The sequence below is a fragment of the Sarcophilus harrisii genome, chromosome 3, assembly GCF_902635505.1.
Source record: "Sarcophilus harrisii chromosome 3, mSarHar1.11, whole genome shotgun sequence".
Taxonomy (NCBI): Eukaryota; Metazoa; Chordata; class Mammalia; order Dasyuromorphia; family Dasyuridae; genus Sarcophilus; species Sarcophilus harrisii.
The window spans coordinates 40,584,706-40,605,789 of NC_045428.1; the positions used below are offsets into that span (position 1 = coordinate 40,584,706).

The following is a 21,084-nucleotide window of genomic DNA, read 5'->3' on the forward strand; positions in this document are numbered from 1 at the left end:
TTCCTTCCTTTCTTCCTTTCTTCCTTTCTTCCTTTCTTTCTTTCTCTTTCTTTCTTTCTTTCTTTCTTTCTTTCTTTCTTTCTTTCTTTCTTTCTTTCTTTCTTTCTTTCTTTCTTTCTTTCTTTCTTTCTTTCTTTCTTCCTTCCTTCCTTCCCTTTCTTCCTTCCTTCCCTTTCTTTTTCTTCTTTCTTCTTTCTTGTTCTTGTTCTTGTTCTTGTTCTTCTTTCTGTTCTTGTTCTTCTTGTTACTCTTCTTCTTTCTTCTTCTTCATCATCCTTCAGTGTCAGGGACTCTACTATATTGGTTTCTCTGCTTTTGACACTCCAGATTATGAATGACCTTCTAAAACAGTGATGACCTAGATCAGAGGAGTCAAGCTGAGTCCCAAACTCTCCAATGATCCTGAACCAGATTAAAATGTATTGGGAAATATTCAATAAAATAAAAATACAATAAAACATAGATAATGTTAGTTTGCAGACTTCAAATAAGTTGCAAAAATTCATTTGTTTTTGAGTTTGGCACTCCTGGTCTAGACTGATCAAAAAAAGGTGAAAAGATGGAATCCTTTCCCTATTCCTGGAAGCTACGCCCTCCTTAATGTACACCAAAATCGCATTAATAAATTTTGGATGCCATTGTACACTGCTCACTCATATTGTTGTTGCTGTTGTTCAGTCATGTCTGACTCTTCATGATCCCATTTGGGGTGTTATTGGCAAAGGCACTAGAGTGGTTTTCTTCTTTAGTCCATTTTAAAAATAAGCAAACTGAGTAGGTTTAGTGATTATCCCAGAGTCACACAGTTAGTAAATGTCTGAGCTCAGATTTGAACTCAGATCCTCCTGATTCAGACCTGGCGCTGTATCCATTGGACCAACTAGCCATCCCCACTCCTCCTGAGCTTGCAGCATATGGTACCTTGATTTTTTTTTTCTTTTCCAATAACAGCTACCTATCAAGTCTTTGCCATCTTATACTTGTGAAATTGATGGTTTGGACCCAAGTGCCAGACTTTGCATTTAGCTCTCCTGGATTTCCTCTTACTTTCTCAGCCCAGTGCTCTGGGACCATGATTCTACCAGACGTGAGTTAGCAATATTTCCCAATTTTGTGGCATCTTAAGTTTGAAAACATTTTTATTTCTCAATCCATCCATCTAGCCCACCTCCCTTCATCACCTTCACAAGTATAACACATAACTTTGATTTACGAATCTTTCAGATTTACAAACTGTTTTCCACACAATAACCCTGTGACAAAGGCAATGTAAATATGATTGACTTTGGTTTAAAATCTTACAGTAGTTTACAGTGTTTTCCTCACAACCACCCCATGAGGAAGGCAATGTAAACATGATCACCCGTATTTTACAACTGGGGAAACTGAGGCTGTGAAACACAAAGTATCAGAATTTCAGTCCAGATCTCTTGATTCTTGAGTGGGCCCTGTCCACATTGCCAGAGTGGAAATGTAGCATGGATGTAGGTTCAGATTAGCCGTACCAAACACTGCACTTTTCAAGGGATGGGAGGTAGGGAAAGGATGGAGCCGAGGAAGAATGGAGGGGGAGCCGGGGGTACAAGGTGGCAGCTGATGAGATGCGGTGACTGGTTTGTTGGGTTTTTGTTTTACCTTTGGGTGGAGCTCGGCGGTTGGAAAGCCCCTGCAATGTGAATCGCTTTCTAGCAAGAGCTGAGCGCTCAAGGGGAAGGTTGGCAGAAGCATCAGCTAGGAGAGAGAGGCAGAGGGGAAAGAAATAAGGCAGGAAAGCGCACATCGGGAAGGGGGGCACAAGGAGGGGCTTCAGCGCGAGAGCCTTGAAAGCCGATGGGGAACAGGCACACGTGCACAAACCATCTCCATTTCCATGAAATTAAAAACTACCGGGGCACTGACGGACAAAACGTGCAAAAGTCGGGGAAACGAGGCGAGTTACCTGCTGTCCAGAAAAGAAAGGGCAGAAAGAGAAAAGAAAAAGGAGGAAAGGGGGAGAGGGGAAAGGAGGAAAGAAGGGAGGAAACAACAGAACAGAGTTTTTTTACTTTTTTTTGTCAAAACACTGTTTCCTCACTCTTTGAAGAGCTGAAAATACCATTTATGTAAGTTAAAATAATTATTAACTGATATTTAAATGATACTTTATACAAATGGTATCTCTTTTGGTCCCTTTAACAACTCTGATCCTATTTTTATCCCTGACACCTGTGGAAAATGAGGCTCCAGGAGGTTAGCTGATTTGTTCATAGTCACAAAGCTAGTCAACAGTCAAGGATGGTCTATCTGGGAGGTTCGCCATCACTCTGAATACTTATGCTCTTACCCGTGGGAAAAGCCAGATCATTCTGAATCATTAGGGGAACTCAGGCAAATTGCCATGCCGGTTTATTAATGACATGAAATACCTAATGAGTTCCCCCTGAGTAAGGACTAGTGGAGACCCTAAAAGAATCTGATTCATTTTTCAACACCCTCCACCCCCTGGGAAACAGGGGCAGCAGGTACCCCATTCAGCCTTTCCAAATGGATGCCCTGACTACGGCTTGCTCAGAGTTTAGTAGCAAGGAAACAAGGGGACTTGGGCCAGCAGCAGCTCTTTAGATGTAGCCCGGTGAATTCTCCACATGCGATCATTTATTTAATAAGAAAATTAACCTTTTTCTTTTAAAAAAACACATTAGCCTAAAGCACTCTCTGGGGACCACCATCATAAGCACTGTTCAGCCGTTTCAGTTGTGACCCTGTCTTGGGTTTTCTTGTTTTTTGGGGGGCAAAGACCCTGAAGTGGCTGGCCATTCCCTTCTCCAGCTCACTTTACAGATGAGGAACTGAGGCAGACAGGATTAAGGGACTTGCCCAAGGTCACATATCTAGTAAGGAGCTGAGGCAGGATTTGGATGATTTTGCTGACTTCAAGCTAATCTTGCTAAGCTCAGAGAACTTTATCAGCAAGTTTCTCATAAAGTGAGGAAGTTTTTTGGCCTTAGCAATTCTTGAAAATCACCCCCAGTTACAGAGGGAGTCAGTCTTAGTGGAGGGTATGTACCTATGAGACTCAAATCATAGATTCCTAAAGCATTGAAGTTGTACCAACTAGTCCCAGAGAAAACCACCCAACTGGTTACCTGAGTTAGCCAGACAAATCGGTGGGTTTTGTGCCAAAAACAGGGCATGAGTCACCAACAACGCCCAAGCTGACAAGGGGTCTGGACAGTTGTGACAGGTGGGGGAGTCGGGAAATCTATGTCCCCCAAAGTACCCCTGTGTGACGTTCTCTAGGATCCGTGGCTCTCTCACTTCCCGACATTGCATCCCTCCCCACCCGGCCCCAGTGCCCAGCACTGATTCTAGCAGCCCTCAACCATCACTCCTTTTTAGCAGTTAGCCCTCAATTCATTTTAATCCCATCAATTCTCTACCATTGGATTAAGTCCATTTTCTACAGTATTAGTATCAGTGACTTAAATCTTTGTAAAATCAGATTCAGCTTCTGAGCATAAGCAGGTACTTTTCCACAGTTTCCCTAAAATGACTGGAGGGAAGAGCAAAGGAAGGAAAAGGAAAAAGGAGAGGAACTTGGGAAGGGGGGCATAGAAGTAAGGAAAAAATTATTTAAACCCTTGAAGAGGACTGAAGTCTGTTCCAGTAAGAACTCCCTCATATAGATAATTGCCCATGAAATTTCATGAACAATTATCCTTGTTTGTATCATGGATCACGTGAGGCAATCTGGTGAAAGCTATGGAATCCATAACTTTCCTTTCTTAGAATAATGTTTTTAAATGCATAAAACAAAATACATAGGATGAAAAGATAAATTATGTTGAAATGTGGATATTAAAATATGTCTAAAAAAGCAAACCCACTAAGGTTAACCAAATGAGATTAGCACACTGGGCCACTTTGGGCCCAGTTCTTTACCTGCTGCATGACGGGGATGGACTATAAAACCTCTGAGGTCTCTTTCAGCTCTGGATGAGCCCATGATGACAAACTTAGAGCTGAAAAGGATCTTAGAAGGTCTTAGTCCAACTCCCTCAGTGATATGAGATTCACTCCACACAGTCTGCCTCTTTAGAATGATTTTTTTTACCCCCTTTCTCCACCCTCCCTCCCAGTCAATGTACGTGTAAGCATCTGGGGATGCGTCTCTAGTATTATTCAATCAATGAACAAGCATTTAAGCATCCAGCTCCATCAATGTGTTGGGCACTCATCCATTGGTATTGGGACTGTAAATACAACGAATAAAGCAATCTTGGCTCACAAGGAGCTTATATTCCACCCGGGGAGACAAAAGAAATAATGGGGTAACTGGGGTGGGAGTGGGAAGACAGCTTGGGAGGGATTCATGTAGAAGGTGACTTTGGACTAAACTCTGAAGGGAACTACAGATTTTAAGAGCCAGAGGTGAAAAGGGAGTGCATTTTAGTCACGGGAGACAGCCAATGCAAAGTCCCAGAGGTGGGAGATGGGAGGGTGGTGCAGGAGAAACAGCAAGAGTGTGTGAAAGTGGAATATTGGATGACAATGCTAGAAAGGTAAGTGGAGTCATAGTACTTAAAATAGCAAATCAATCAATCAATAAGCATTTATTAAGCACCTATTATGTGTCTGGCACTATTCTAGGCACAAATAAAGAAGTTTGTATTTTTCCCTAGGCATGTGACTCAACAGGATATTGTAGGACCACAGGAAATGGCCACCTGCCCCATCATTGTACACACACCCTGTTCCCGCCCATCTCCACCATCCCTTCCCATCTCTTTCTTTTTCTGGGAACAATAACCAAATCAATATTACCTTTATTATTGTAAAGGACAAGACAATGTCCCCAGGGTTCCCATGATTCTAAGCCCCATCCCACCCTTGATAAGGTAAGCTCCTAGGAAAAGAGATTGTGACTTTTTTTCTTTGTTATCTCCTGAGTTTCTTACAGTGCATGGCACAGAATAGGGACTTATTAAGTGTCTAACTAAGAGTAGATGCTTAACAAATGCCTGACAGAATAGGTGCTTAATAAATGCCTGACAGAATAGGTGCTTAATAAATGCCTGAAAGAGTAAGTGCTTAATAAATTCCTGGCACAAAGTAGGAGCCTAATAAATGCTTGTTGCCTAGAATTAAATCGGGAAATGAACAGGTGAGGGTTTAGTCACAGACTTTTCTGTCTCAGCCAAAATTTAATTAGGATTCAGTCCAGATCGCCTGCCTCTGATGCCTCTGACGGGCAGCTCTCTGGGGAACCCCAAAGGCTGTGCTCAGGGCTATGGCCGGAGCTCCATGGATGGACCAACTGTCCGATTTCAAGAGACTTCTCACTTAGGAGATAATTGGCCCCAGAGTCTTCGATTTTTTTTTTTGATCCAGTAAATCCAGTGAGAATTTCGACTACTCTACATGTGACCCAATCTCAAGACCCTTTACCATCCTGGCTGTCCTGGTCTTTCCTGGATGACCTGAAATGACCATCTCCGTCTCCCCCCCCTTAATCTTCATCCCAACTCTCTGGATGCTCTCAGCTCACCCCGATTCCTATCCCTTGGTTTTAAGTTTTTAATTTAAAAATTTAAAAATATTCTCTGAGACCAAATATAGTTATTTGGATTGGAACCATCTCGTCTGAAAATGATCTTGAAGGATGGACTCAGAGTCTCCGAGCATTAGTTTCCATAGCTATAAAATCAGGTGGTTTTCTTAAATGACCTCTGAAGTCCCTTATAGCTCAGGATCTCTGATTCTCTGTAAAACTAACTTCTCTGTGCCTCAGTTTGTTCATCTATAAAATGGGGGAAGGCTGAATTTGTGATTCTCTATTAGTTTAATTTCAGCTTAAAAAAGAAACACTGCAAGAACCCATGATGCAACAGGGGAGATGGGAGCTTGGCAGGAATTTTTTGTCATAAGAACATATATATATGTATAGACCTGGGAGGAACCTCAGAGCCCAATCTCTCATTTTTACAAATGGGGAAACTGAGGCACGAGTCAAGATCCTTTGACTCCACAAAAAATGCTTATATTAGTGCACCAAGTCAAGTGGCTAACATGATAGAGATGTATCTCATACCCTTAGAGGTGAAAAGGCTTTTACAGATCACCTTGCCTGACTGGTGCAGGGGAAAGAATGCCAGATTTGCTATTAGAGAGGCTGGGTTCAAATCTCACTTCTGCCACTTTGGTGAGACCTACAGGCCACTTATTTCCAGGCTTCCACTCTCTCCTCTGTAGAAGGAGGCTGCTGCACAAAATGGTTTAAGCCACGTTCACTTCTAGCTTTAAATCAGTGATCCCAAAGACTGGTCACCTTATTTTTACAGTTGGAAAAATTAAGTACAGTGCACAGAATGACTCTCTCCCAAGCTCGAAGAGGAATATACATTAGCAAGAGCAGGTGATCTCACTCCTAGGCTCTGGGAAGAGCAAATCCTACAAATCCTGGCTTTGAGTGGGACTAGAATGCAGCTTTCTGCCCCAAAGGACTCAAACATGTTACTGAAAATATTAGACTTTTGTTAAACAGTTATTACTGACTCTCAAAGAAAAAAAAATTGAATCTGCATTATTAACATTTTCTAGACAATCCACAAAAACAATAAATCAAAACTTGATTTGAACCATTTCTTGATTCAATTCAACAATTGATATGAACCTCGCCGGTGAGAGCTGTCCCCAGCACAGCCTGTACTTTTCTAATTCCCTCGAGAGGCCATTGCTTTTCAATATGATCAACCTGAGACCTGCTCTTCCCTTCACCTAATTCAACCTCAACAACTAACTGGAAATAGATCTATCGTGGCCCACAGATGGCCACGGCTCTGATGACTTTTCCATCTCTTTCTCCCCCCAGTTTAATGGTGGGCCTAGAATTCAGTGTCAGGGCTCCCCTCGCTGACGCCATTCCCCAGTGAGGCCTCAGGAGGAGGAGGAGTCCTTGCCCACTGAGCCTCCCCACCCATGAGTCTCTTACCTGGCTTTTGCCTGGTGCTGTTGGGACTGGGATTTTGGTTTTTGCTGCTGGAAGTTTCTAACTCCGAAGACTCGAGCTTGTTTTCATACATACTTGCTGATTTTCGGTTATACCTTCGGAGAAAGAAAACAGAAGTCAAGAGGAGAAAGGAGGAATGACAAAAAGCATCTTCATCTATTCTGTTTGGTTCCATCCAAATCACAGGATCCCAATTTTGGAGCAGAGAAGGCCGTGGAAGTCCAACTCCCCCTTTACAGATGAGGACACAGAGACATAGAAAATGACTTGCCCAGATTTATAAAGCTAGGAAGCACCGGACCCAGGATTCAAACCCAGACTTTCCTAACCAGATGAAGCCCATTTTCATGGTCCCATGTTGTCAATTCAATTCAGCTCCTAAGTAGTATAAAGACCAAACCAAATAAATACATAGTTCTTTGCCTGAGGGAGATCATCACAAGTATATAGATAAGAAAATGCAATTGTAGTCCAATTCACTTTATGAAATTATGAGGTTTTAGGAAAGTTGTCAGAGGGAGATTGGGTTTGGGGATCATGGGAAGCTCAAAGGACAACTGCCCAAAGTCTGAAAGAGCCATTTCCTTGCATCTCATTACCTCAGCTACCTCCACAAAGGGGCCATCTGAAAGGGCTGGAGCAGGGGAGGGGTAGGCTGAGAACCTCCCAGATGGCCAAGTCTGACACCCTGAATTTCCTCTGGGGACTGGGGGCCTCAATAGATCTGGAGACCCTCATCAGACACCCCTCTCCCCAAATGTACAAACAAAATAAATGAATACAAACTATTTGAGGCAGGGTAGCATCAGTCATGGGGGAAATTAGAGAGAGGCTTCCTGGAGGAGGTGGTACTTGACCTGGACATAGGAGGGGCAACCTGATCAGCCATAGTTGGACATACTAACTTGATCTGAACATAGTGATGTCATTTTGGTTCTCTTTGAGAATGAAAAACAACCAACTAATATAGCACCTCCCATGTGCCAGGAACCATGATAAACATATTGGGAAAAATTTCAAGTGCTATTATTTCTTCCATTTTTACAATGAGAAAACTGAGGTCAGGAGGGGTTAAGTAACTTGTTCATTAGAAAGTGTCTGAGATTTGGACTCAGCTACTCCTGACTCCAGCACTCTATCTAATTGCCCTTTTAATCAAAATATTCCCACTCTCACACTTTATTTAATTAGTTTTGTAATGGCAAAAGGGTTGGATATGCAGTGGATGCTTCTTGGACATGATTTCAACTTAGATTTTAGGTAGTCTGAAGCTAAGGAGCTCTTGTCTCACCTGGAATTGGCAGGGGAAGTTTAGGCTGGCCTTGAGGTTTATACCTATCGGATCTCAAAATGATCTATCTCCTAGGGAAGCCAACAGAACTCTGGAAGTGGCTCAGGTCCCCTAGGAGCAGCTACACTGCTCTCCACTTCCCCTTTCTCTCCCCCATCTTCCCCTAAATTATACCTTTGAGATAATATTAGAGATTCCTGCTTCTACCACAAGCCTTAAAACAAAGTTCTCTTTATCACTTAAATTAGCATCCTGACCAAGAAATGTTTGAGGATTAGCAGAATTTGGGCTTTCCTCAAGCAGACCTCCAGGAACACCCAACCGCAATCTAGATTAATCAAGTAACCATACCCAGGGCTGCCCAACTGAGTCAGACAGTTCTCTGTTTCTCTTCAACTCAGGATGTGGGCAGTCCAGATTCTCATTATCGAGTGGGGGGGTGAGGGGGAGAGGAAAGGGAACTTTTCACAACATTTTCCTGTCCCCTTAAGACATTATTTTATATTCCTTCCTTTCTCAGCTAGACTTCCTGAAAAAAGTTGTATATACTTGCTACTTCTACTTCCCTTGTCTGACTTACTTCTGAACCCTTTGCAATCTGGTTTCCAAACTCATTTGCAATTGTTTTCTCCAAAGTTGCCAATGACTTCTTAATTGCTAAAGTTGTCTTTCCTCAGTCCCTCTCCTTCTCTGTATTTTACATTGTTAACAATCTCCCCTCTTTTGCGTTTTCCTGATATTGATCCCTCCTAGTTCTTCTGGCTGACCATTGCCTCTTCATTTCCTTTGATGGAATGGTCTTCAGATCATTCTCCCTTAATTGTGTGTTCCCTGTGATTCTTTTTTTAGACCCTCTATTTTCACCCTAGAACCTCTATTTCATCCTTTAAAGTCACAGATTTAAAAGCAAAAGGATTATTGAGTTTGCCTTCCACTAAAGAAAATGAGAAAGAACGGGATCAAACATGTGTAGAAGTTACCCTTGATAAGGAGAAAGAAGATGAAGTAAATTGGGTTTAAGATGAAGAAAGTGGAAGAGGAAGTTGTATGGAATAACCTATTTTCAATAAAAGAAAGTTCAAGGTTTTTGAGAGAGACGACCAGGAATTATGAAAGCTTGAATAGAGAAATAAAGGTTTGGAATCATTTCTGTAGAGAGTAATATATATATATATATATATATATATATATATATATATATAATATTTATTATATTATTTATATATTATATATAAGGAATCATCTAGGGAGGAATAAAAGGACTCCCTTGCTGCAGTGAGGGTCCAGATAAAATTGGATAACATGAATTTATAACATGCACCATTGTATAACTTCTTCCAGCTCTATTTGGCGGCTCATGAATAGCATCAGAGGAAGTGGGTGATGGGAGTAATCCAGAGTTGAGATTTGGTGAGAAGAGTTCTCTTGGAGGTTGAAGGGAACTGAGGAATTGGGAGGCTAGGGAGTTTGAGGAATTACTAGTGTGAACACTGATGTTTATTATAAGGCATTATAACGGCTGAAGTTGGGGAGAATAAGATGGTAAGTCAGAGGCAGATGGTTTTGCAACAACAGTGTATAACAGCTGCTATGATTGGGTAAGGCAGGAAGTCTGGATGGCATGAGTTTCAGAGGTGGAGATGATAATGAGTGATGGTGGTAAAAGAAAGTGTGGAAGTGGGGACTGAGAAGTGTCTGACTTCTTCGGGAACAGGTGTGGAGAGGTAGAAGGGAAGATTTAGCCCGTGCTTTTGCAGATGTTGAGCCCCTATGGACAGAAGTCAGGTCTCATATGGAGCTTTTAGGTGTGAGAAAAAGATTTAGGACCAAAGGGAGTTTGCTTGTGGTGGATTAGGAATTCTAAGGAACAAGATAGAAGGGGTGGGTGGTGGGGTTGGAGGGGACTGGGGCAGGTCTGGGAGGATGGGAAAATGGGAGGTTGGGGGAGAAGCCCGAGGGATAACAATGGGTGCCATTATTACTGGGTGTTCCCGGTGTTCGAAGGGTGAAGCAGAGGATGGTGGGGTAGAGAGTCTTGAGAGTCTTCTCTCTTGGGTCTTGAGAGAGACAGGCAGCCCTTGTTCTGTGCTTTTGGGGCCGCTCCTCTCCCTAGGCAGCTCAAGGAAGGTGCGGTGGTGGGGGATTTGTAGGTAGTGACGTGTGGAATCCCTCACAGGCAGAAAACATAACCTTGGCTCACAGTCAGGAAAGTCAAGGTGAAATTATTGGCCGAGCCCATGCCCCAGGGGGGTGAGTCAGGAAGAACCAGGGGGTGCTGTGCCAGGTGAATCACAGGTAGAACTGGAGGGAGGGGAGGGCAACCGTGTCCTTTTAGAGATGAGAAAGCTGAGGACTGGGGAGGGGAAGTGTACACAGTCCCAAGCAATCCAGCCCATCTTACTGCTCATGTCCTCTGACTTCAAATTACAACCTGTTCTGTCATCACCCCCAGGAGTTCCTAACTCGGATGACTCAGAAGCTCCCAGTGAAGTGGCAGCCAGAATAGCCGTCCTTGCAGATCAGAGCAGCACTATTTGCCAACTCTCCAATGAGGATTCTCTGAAGAAAAAACAGAGACAAACGACCTGGTTCTCCTGGTTTTCCCTCCCTTCTTATTTCCTTCCTGGAATAAAAGAGAGCCACGGAGTGTCTTGGAGGCCATTGCAGGGTACTCCCACTCTCCATCATCTAGTTGACTGGGGATCTCAACAGATCTGGAGACCCTCATCATACACCCCCCCCCAAATATACAAACAAAATAAATGAATGGAAGATGATAGATAGAAGATGGAGACTAGATGGATAGATAAGTAAGATGACAGATAGTAGATAGACAATAGATACTTAGATGTAGGCAGATTCATAGAGAGAGTTGGTAAACAAATGGATAAATGATAGATGATCAATAAATTGTATAGGAAAATAAACAAATGAAATAGATTATTGAGAGATGGGTGGATGATAAATTAGATAGATGGAAGATAGATACATGGATAGATGAATGATGAAAGATGGTAGATGATAAAAGAGATAGAAGATGGATAGATGAAAGGATAGATAAGATGGCAGTAGATAGATGATAGACACATGGATATGTAGGCAGATTCATAGAGTTGGTAGAGAAATGAATAAATAATAGATGATCAATAGATTATAGATATAGAAAGATAAATGAAACAGATTATAGAGAGTTGGGTGGATGATAGAGAGATAGATGGAAGATGGATACATGGATAGATAATTGATAGATAAATGGATAGAAGTATTTTGTTTTCAGCCCTTGCTATATTGTTAAATGCTGGGGATACAAATACAGACAAGACCGTCTTCACTTATTCTCAAAGAGCTTACGTTCTAATGGGGGAACACAATGTCAGAGTGAGGAGAAGTCTGGAGAGAGAACGTCCAAGTGTGTGTGAGGTGACACATACCCAGGGTTCTTCCTAAAACAGTGGGCCCAGAGAGGGAGCCCCTAGCCTGGGGAGCGGAGCCTCAGGTCGGAGCTTCAGCTAATTTATCCACGTTAAACCACAAATTATTTCTCCTACCTCCAATTATAAATGGAAGGTAGAAGAGGAAGAAAGAGAAAATACGGACAGTACAGGTAAAGGTGTGAGAAGGGGGAAACAAGGTAGGTTTTTAGGGGAATATTAACCAGAAGTCACATCTCAGGACGCTGTCTGCCCTCTGCTCCCTTTTGAAATCCTGATTCCTGTTGCCCAATTCTTCTAATCCTTCAGTCTACAGAGCTTCCATTCAAATAGAGGTTACAGTAGAAGTTATTCTCTGGACTACAGAATATCACCCTGAGAGTTGAGGCAATCCAGTTTTTTTGCCTGAGGACAGAGGTCAGGGTATTCTTATCTAAGGTCTACATATGATTTCTTTTATAGCATTTAGTAGTAAATATTACTATCATTATTCTAAAGAAAAAAGGAACAGCCTTTTCTAAAGTAGGGACCTGTAATCTCTTTAGCCACTGATAAGTCTAAGGTGTGCTTGGGAGAAAATGAACAAAGAGGTAGGGGGAAGGGATTTGGAGTAAGATAAAAAGGAGGGGAGGGGCAAAGCAAATGGGAGAAAAGGAGAAGAAATGGTGGAGAGTGGGAATACCCCCCAATAGCCTCTGAGACACTTGGTGGCTCTCTTTTCCACCAGGAAGGAAATAAGAAGGGAGGCACAACCAAGGAGAACCAGGCCATGTGTGTCTGTTTTTTCTTCAGAGAGTCCCCCAGAGACTCAAGTTCATTTGAGAGATGGCAAATAGTCCTGGTCTGATCTGCAAGGACAGCTATTCTGGCTGTCACTTCATTGGGCAACATGGAGGTGACACCCTTAAAAGTCTAATATTTTGAGAGCTGGGAGGGACTTAATGTTTTTTTTAATCCAAACTACCCATTATAGAGATCAAGAGATTGAGGCCTTGACAGCCCCTTGGCCAAGATCATCCATCCAGCCAATAGCAGACTTTAAGCATCATACCTGGAGGTCAAATGGTAAAGGCTCTAGGGGAAGCTCTGTCACCTTCCTGTAGGTCTGATGTGGGTGGGCAGTGGGGTGGGATCCAGGCAGAGTTGGAACTAGTGATTTTTGTATCTGGGGCAAGTGTTGAGAAGAGGAGGTAGATTCATCAGTGATGTGGCTGCTGTTAAGAGGAGTAGAGGGTCATGGGAAGGTTAGTAAGAGAAGTAGAGGGGACATGGGAAGTGCTCAGGAAGTTCCTAAACTGCTAAAGAGGGAGGAAGGACACCCCGAGAGATGAGGCTGAAGCCATTTGTAAAGAGAGCCCTGATCAGGGAAGAAGAGTCCTCTGGAATATTGCTGTCATTATCCCCTCTAAACATTCACACCCTAGGGAGAAACCCTTATTGCCCTACCCTAGTTGCAGCTCTTCCTCCAGAGAGAGTTTCTTTCCAACGTCACTGAAGCCATAAATAAGACCTGATGTGTAGCAAAGCTAATGTGCAAATAATCACACCATTTATTATGAGTAATGGAGGAAAAAGAAGAAAAAAAAACAACCAAAGACAATGGAATGGCTGACATCTCTGGGACACATTTTTTGGTTCAGTGACTGCCATGAACCACATTCTTGCTCTCCGGCTCTCCCAGAGCCCGAGGCCAGAAAACTCATGTTTAGACTGTGTGTAATCCCTGCCAGACCCAGGAAGCTGTTGTTTCTGGGGTGTCAGGGGCTGGGAAGACACAGGGCAGTGGTAACAAGGAGGGACAAGGCCCTGGGCCTAGACCAGCACGAGGGGCCCCCCTCTGAAGTCCCCCCCATACTCCCTGGTCATCCGCTTCCCTGGCCTATGGACACAACACTTGGGGAGAAGTTCACCAGGGGAATCCTTGCCTCCTTCTGCTGAATAAGGATTTCTAGATTAATATGGCAGCCGCAACTCGGATAATATCTTCAACAGGAAAAGAACAAATGTTCAAGGAAATGACCCAAACCACCGGAATGAAGGCCAGAATCTTGGTGTGTCAAAAGCAGGGGGAAGTCCAAACCAGCTCAGATTGTAGATGATTTTATTTTTAAAAAAGAAGGAGGAAGTCCCCATCTCTGAGATGAGGCCATCAGCGAGAAGGAAGTTGGGACATTTTCGGTTTAATTTAACCACCCCTTGGTTCTTTTTACACACTGCCTGGAACGCCCTTCCTTCTCCCTGCTGCCCTGCCTTGCATTAGGATGGCTCGAGGGACCGGCCCTTACAGGCCGCCATCCCTGTCCCCTCCCCTTTGGGGCTTTATGGTGACTGCATTATTCTCCCTGCACAAGTTTTCACATGCATGTCCCCAATTAGAATGTGAGCTTCTTGCGAGCAGGGGATATTTTTGCTTTTTCTTCCTGCCCTTGTTTAGCACAATTCCCTGCTCGTGAGTAAGCGCTTGGGAAGCGCTCTCACCAGGCCAGCATTTGTCCAGAGGAGCCCCCAGACTTGCGAGCTCTCAGAGCCATAAAGACTTCCAATCCCTCCTTTCTGAGATGAGGAGCCTGCAGTATCTGAGGTCTCGTGGCTAATTGCAGGCTCACCAGGACCAAGGGAGAGGCTGTTTGGTGAATATATCTATATTACATTTTATATCATATATATATCTATGTATGTTTACATAGTGATTATCACCCAGTGGGGCTTTTGCCCAGTGCCAAGGCGGCCCTCGTCCCTGCTGCTTCTGCTCCCACAGTTTCCCTTTCATTTTCTGGGTTTTGTGACGCCAGAATAAGCTGAAAGTTGATAGGAAGGGTTGATGATGACATTAAATAAATAATAATAAAATAAGCCAGCCCTGCCTGGAGCCCAGCTCTAGCCGGAAGGCTGTGGGAAGGACCTTCGCCCCTGGAGGTGATTCCTTCACTCTGGCAAGTTTCTTGGATTTTTCACTCTCCTTCACAAAGTCCACTTTCCCACTGGTTCATGCGTGTGTAAGTGTGGCTGTGCCCATTTTACAGATGAGAAAAGGGAAGGAGTCAAGCAAGTCCCCTTCAGCATAGACCACGGCTCTAACTTGCCTAATAGAAGGGGAAACCAGCCCCTTCCAAGGGAGCCTATTCCACAGTGGGACAGCTTTCCCCTACACCCCCAGCTAGGTGGGACAGTGCAGAGAGCCAGGAAGATCCGAGTTCAAATTCAGCCCCTGAGACTTCCTAGCTATGAGACCCTGGGCACACGTAACCTTGTCTGCCTCAGTTTCCTCACATATGAATAAGCTGGAGAAGGAAATGACCAACCGCTGCTGTATGTTTGCCAAGAAAACGGGAAATGGGGACAGGAGGGAAACAACTTAACAACAATAATGAATCTTTGTGGCCTTCTGTTCCCGGACCCACCCTCTGGCCCCCCACAGGACAAATCTAAGCCCTCTTGCCCATGTCAGTCCTTCACATGGCTGACCACAGTTATCACCCCAAGCCTCCTCCCCTCAGGCTAACAGCCCCCTCTCTGCGAGTCTTCCATTCATCCCTGTCGGCACCGTTAGGGATTTTCCCACTTTGGCCATCGCAGGCTGGGGAGCAGGCCGGCTAATATCTCCCGGGCCATGGGGGAACCCTCCAGAACCTGCTCAGCCACTTTGGGCAGAGCCGGCGGGGCAGCAGCCAGGGGAGCAGCTCTCTCTGCCCGACCCCTTCTCTACTCCCGGCGGGCCAAAGGAGAGGGAGCGGGCAGCAGCCCCAGCTTCCAATCCACACCTTCCTCTTTTCAGAAATCTTTGAGTACTTATTTTTAGGGTCACTGCTAAGGATTCTATTTTTCACTTCATCGGCAGTTTTCAATTTATTTTTTTGATAGATTTGCATATTTGTACCCACCTGGGGATTTTCCCCTAGAAGTCCATATGCTTAAAGGATTTTCACTTATATATCTCATTACAGAGATAAGTATTTCCCCTTTATTCCTTTTAGAATTCTCATTAAACACACAATGAACATTCAATCATCTTGAGTCTTGGCGTAAAACTCGGCTACTGTCTGCCTCGGTTTCCCCACCTGTCAACTGGTAATAATACCTCACAGGCTTACAAAGAGCAAGTGAGAGGAGGTCTGGTGAATGTACCTATGTTACATTTTACATCATATATATCGTGATTATCACTGAGTGGGGCTTTTGCCCAATGCCAAGGCAGCCCCAGGAGCCCTGGCCCACAAACCTGTGAAGATGGCAGAGGATGTGGGCAGAGGGTTTTCTAAGTATATCTGGTACTCCCTCACTTCCAGTTCCTATAACGTCAATGACTGATCTTTCTGGTTTTCTTCCAGCTTTCCCTTCCCCGGCTAAGATGGGGCTCCAGCACTCAGCACTGCCCTGCCTGCAGACTCACCCTGGCTGACACTGGGCCTCTCTCCCCAACTCTGCCCTGGGGAATCCCTTAATTCCTCTGCTCCCACCCCATCTTCTACACCAGCCGGATCAAATGGATTCCTGCATTCCTCATATTGCCTTCTTGTTGGGTTGTTCTACGGTTGTGTCTTAGCCCCCATGACCCCATGTGGGGTTTTCTTAGCAAAGACCCCGAGAGCGGTTTGCCATTTCCTTTTCCAACTCATTTTACAGAAAGGGAAACTGAGGCACACAAGGTAAAGTGACTTGCCCAGAGTCACTCAGCTAGATGAGTCTTTATGAAGCCAGGTCTGGCACTCTATCCACTGCTCTATCTAACTGCCACTGACTCAGAAAATCACAAGTTAACATTATATCCTGCTGTGCATTTACTGTGTCAAACACTTTCTAATTACATTTTAATCTGGTTTGAGTGACACTGAGGAGTTATATGCTGAGCTGGTGAGTTTTTCACCTCTGTTCTCTGTAAAGTCTTTCCTGATCTCCCTCTTCCTCGTCTCCCCACCTGCTGGTGTCCTTCCAAAATGCTTTGTATTTATTGATTTTATTGATATTTCTTTTAAATTATTACTCCATATTAAATTGCTAAATATATACTCATTATCCCCATTAGAATATCAACTTCTTGACTGTAGGAGTAAATGGACTGATTGTTTTTTGGGGAGGACTATGTTTAAAAATTTTTGGTTTTTAATGGTATTTTATTTTTTCCCCCAATTATATATTGGTTGACTATTTTTTATCCTTTTGTTTAACACAGTGCCTGGCGCATGTTCAATAAATGCTTGTTCATTGATGACTAACAGGATGCTTCTCTGGAGTGATTCCTGTGCAAATACAGAATAATAACTATAGTAAAGGCACAGAGAACAGTAAGAGGAGCCTCAGGTTAGGGGATACTTACCTGGAGGAGCTGGATGTGTCCATAGGTGCATGGTAGACGCTTTCTGTGATTCTTTGGTGTAGCTGACTTGCTTCTGTTCAAAACAAAACAAAACTCTTAATCCTCCAGAAATCTACACCCTAATTTTACTGATTCACTGATGTCTAAGAATAATCAGATATTCATTATATACTTCAACAACAATACTACATGAGGATCAATTCTGATGGATGTGGTCCTCTTCAATGATGAAAGGATCCAAATCAGTTCCAATTGATCAGTGATGAACCGAACCAGCTACACCCAGAGAAAAGAACTCTGGGAAATGAGTATGAACCACAAAATAGCTTTTACACTCCCTCTGTTTTTGTCCGCTTGCATTTTTGTTTTTCTTCCCAGGTTATTTTTACCTTCTTTCTAAATCTGATTTTTCTTGTGCAACAAGAGAACTGTATAAATATGTATACATATATTGTACTTATCATATACTTTAACATGTTTAACATGTATGGGACTACCTGCCATCTGGGGGAGGGGGTGGGGGGGAAGGAGGTAAAAAGTTGGAACAGAAGGTTTTGTAAGGGTCAATATTGAAAAATTACCCATGCATATATCTTGTAAATAAAAAGCTATAATAATAATAAAAAAGAATAATCATATATTAAGGGTATCTGTGTATTAAGATGGAGGGTGGAAGGCAGATTTTCCATTCAACGAAGGTGCCCAAGGCAGCCAGCTCCTCATTCCCCATGGCTCTACTCTGTGATCTTCATCCTGGGTACCATTAATAAGCATTTTCCATCCATTCACTTATTCTTTCATTCATTCCACCCTGTGACTCACAAAAGCTCAGTCCACAGTCCTGGCAATTGATGAGGGGGCCCACCCTCCCAATCCTAGCAGAACCATTCAATCAGAGCCATTACTGCCTCCTGGCCTCTGTGAGTTTGTCACCTAAGTTGCTGGCCTAGAAAATAATTCATTTAGGATTGATTGATTGAGAGCACTATCTAAAGGGAACCAACCCACCACAGCTGGAGGCAGTTTGCAGGCCAGAAAGATGCCCAGAGATCTGTTTCCTCTGAAAGTCATTTCCATCCCTCCTCCAAGAGATGAGCAGCGGAGGCTGGCCTGGCCCTGCCGGGAAGTTTCTGTTTGGGTTAATCCCACTGCCTCGATACTCTTCCTTTACCATTTTTTCATGGGTGGTCTTTCCAGCCCATTGAGCTTTGCCTAGTAAGATATGCCAGCCCACAGTGTGCTCTACCTCCTTGAACACATTCACCCTAAGCATCCCTTCTTTTTAAACACAAATTCCCATGTCATGCAGTTTCTGTTTCATGTTGGGGTATAAGAAGCAGGACCCTAGACTGAGACTCAGGAGACTCGGTTTCTAGTTCTAATTCAATTACAAACTTTTTGTGGGACCACAGGCATGTCACCATGCTCCTTCATACCTCCATTTCCTTACCTGTCAAAGGAGGACAGCAGATAAAATGAGCTCTAGGGTTCTCATGGAATTCTGGGCTTGCCAACTGTTTTCTTACCTCTCATATCTTTTGGCTTATACCATTTCATTTAATATTGCTATGTTTATATGGATAAATAAATGCATAAATGAATGCATGGATAACAGTAAATATTCTGGTCTGATTTCCCCACTCATTTCTCTGTCTTTTTCAGTTTTAGAAGTATATTTCCGATCTCCAGAGTGAGCTCTGAGTTATGTTCTGTGACTAAGGCAATTGGGGTTAAGTGACTTGCCCAGGGTCACACAGTCAGGAAATGTTAAGTGTCTGAGACCAGATTTAAACTCAGGTCCCCCTAACTTCAGAGCTGGTGCTCTATCCACTACACCAACTAGGTGCCCTAGAACATAACTTTCTACACAAAAGAAATTAGTTGAGGAAAAATTTAGGACACAAAGTTTTGCAGGAGTCAATGCTGAAAAATTACCCATCCATATGTTTTGTAAATAAAAAGCTTTAATTTAAAAAAAAGAGAGAGATTAACTTGTATTTCTTCCTTGGACCTAAGGCTGGTAGATGGGGCCAAGCCCTTGTTTCCCTCCTGCTAGGCAGATGCCACACTGAATCATCAGGTTTCAAACCCTTCTCTGGTTTTTTGTCTCCTTCTATTTTATGTAGACTTTCACACATTCGCAGAAACTGAAAGTGTGCTAGTCTCAGACGTGTTTGAATTAAACACTGCCCATTGAGCCATCTCTTCACAGTTTTGATCCTGGCACCCAGAGATCGATGACAAAGATTCAGTCTGGTTTTGAGGGAAGGGCCCTGAGAGTCAGAAAGCCATGCTAGTTATTATGCCTGTAAAATGGAGCTAACCCCACTTTGGGCGCCTGCCTCCCAGGGCAGAAGAAGGCAAAGTGAGGGGCCAGGGATTCTGCTCAGATGCTGTGGGCACAGACACAGACTGGTGCAGAGGGAAAAGAGGATCTGGCCCCCTTGGGAGCCACCCAAAGTCTTAAGCAAAAGCTGTAGGACCCCATGACCTGGCTATGCGGGGATGTATGGTTAAACTCCACAGCCACGGAGATCCCTTCTCCTTCAATATTCTGCTGGGAACAAACACTCTCCCGTGCAGGGAAGGGGAGGGTAAAGGGCTGTCAATGGGTGTTGGGTGGGGAGAGAGAGGTGAGTCAGGAAGGGCTTCCCTACCTCTGCAAGCTTCCAGTTGTCCCGTCAAGACTTTCCGGATCTCAGAAACCCAAAGGTTTTTCAGTTCTACTGAAGACGCCTGTAGGGAGAAGATCACAGAGAGAAACTCTATGGGCATCGGGCCTGACCAGTGATGGACATTGTTCTTGGGAACTAGAGCTCTTCTTGGTATACAGGGCTATGGCACCCCTCAGTCACTCAGCCCCCAAGCATTTATTAAACACCTGCTATGTGCTGGGTAATACGTTAATAAATCATCGTTTGCCTGATTGACTGATGGGAGATAAAAAGCTCCCAACAGTCACAAGCTGGGAATGGGGGAGGGGGGGAGAGAAGAGCCGTCCCACAGCTAGACATGGGGCTCACCTGGATGATGTATACTTCTTCCCGACCATTATACCAAATTTCAAACTTCTTGTTGTCTCCTTTCACATTCTCTGTGATGCCGACCATGCTCATCTAGTGCAAAAAAGAAATACCTGGAATCAGTTTTTCTATTTGCCAAGGTTGAATGATCGTGATCACCTCTCTGCCTTTCCTTCCCGTCTGTCTGTCTGTTTCTCTGTCTCTCTGTGTGTTTTTCTTTATCTCTCTGTCTCTCTGTCTTTGTCTTTGTGTTTCTGATGGTCTCTTTCTTTCTGTTTCTGTTCTCTGTGTCTCTCCTCTCTCTCTCTGTCTCTTTCTCTCTCTGTCTCTCTGTCTCTGTCTCTCTGTCTCTCTCTCTCTTTGTCTCTCTGTCTCTGTCTCTGTCTCTCTGTCTCTGTCTCTCTGTCTCGGTCTCTCTCTGTTTCTCTCTTTCTCTCTGTTTCTGTCTCTGTCTCTCTCTGTTTCTCTCTTTCTCTCTGTTTCTGTCTCTGTCTCTCTCTCTGTTTCTCTCTTTCTCTCTGTTTCTGTCTCTGTGAAATGGGTCTAAGAGAGGCAGAGATAAACCTCACTCTCTCCTTCAGAGGCAGCAAAGTCCAGTGACAAGACAGAAGTCAGGATGCCGTGAGTGAACTCGGCCTCTCTGCATTAAGATCTTTTCTAGATCTAGTTAGTTATTATGCTATAAGAAATGAGATACATGAAAACTCAAAGAAATACAGGAAAACATGAGGGAATTCCATGATGGGCCAAGAACCAAACTGACATTAATTATTCAAATAACAGCTAGCACAAAAACCAGGAAAATTGTACAGGAGAAAAAATGTTTAGAAAGGGATGTGGGAACAAATGATATGATTAAAGCTATAGGCTTTTTTCTATATAAGCTGTACATAATAGTTATTTACAATTAATTTTAAAATTCCTCTTTATGTATTTAAATGTCTGAATTTATTGGTTACCAAAATTATAATTATTGCTTTAATCTGTTTGCCCATATTTATATAAGCATTCCATGTTACATATATTTTTCCTACTGC

The 21,084-nt window shown here is 43.5% G+C and overlaps 1 protein-coding gene across 1 annotated transcript in view; it reads right to left on the reverse strand.

Annotated features, from left to right (window-relative positions):
- MCF2L2 (MCF.2 cell line derived transforming sequence-like 2) overlaps positions 1-21,084 on the reverse strand; it is a 340,912-nt gene that overhangs the window by 27,124 nt on the left and 292,704 nt on the right. Inside the window, exons 25-29 of the mRNA XM_031961125.1 lie at positions 20,048-20,140; positions 19,682-19,760; positions 17,025-17,097; positions 6,971-7,083; positions 1,636-1,731 (exon numbers count right to left, since the gene is read on the reverse strand). Coding sequence (XP_031816985.1) covers positions 1,636-1,731; positions 6,971-7,083; positions 17,025-17,097; positions 19,682-19,760; positions 20,048-20,140 — 454 coding nt within the window. The remainder of the gene's footprint in view (positions 1-1,635; positions 1,732-6,970; positions 7,084-17,024; positions 17,098-19,681; positions 19,761-20,047; positions 20,141-21,084) is intronic.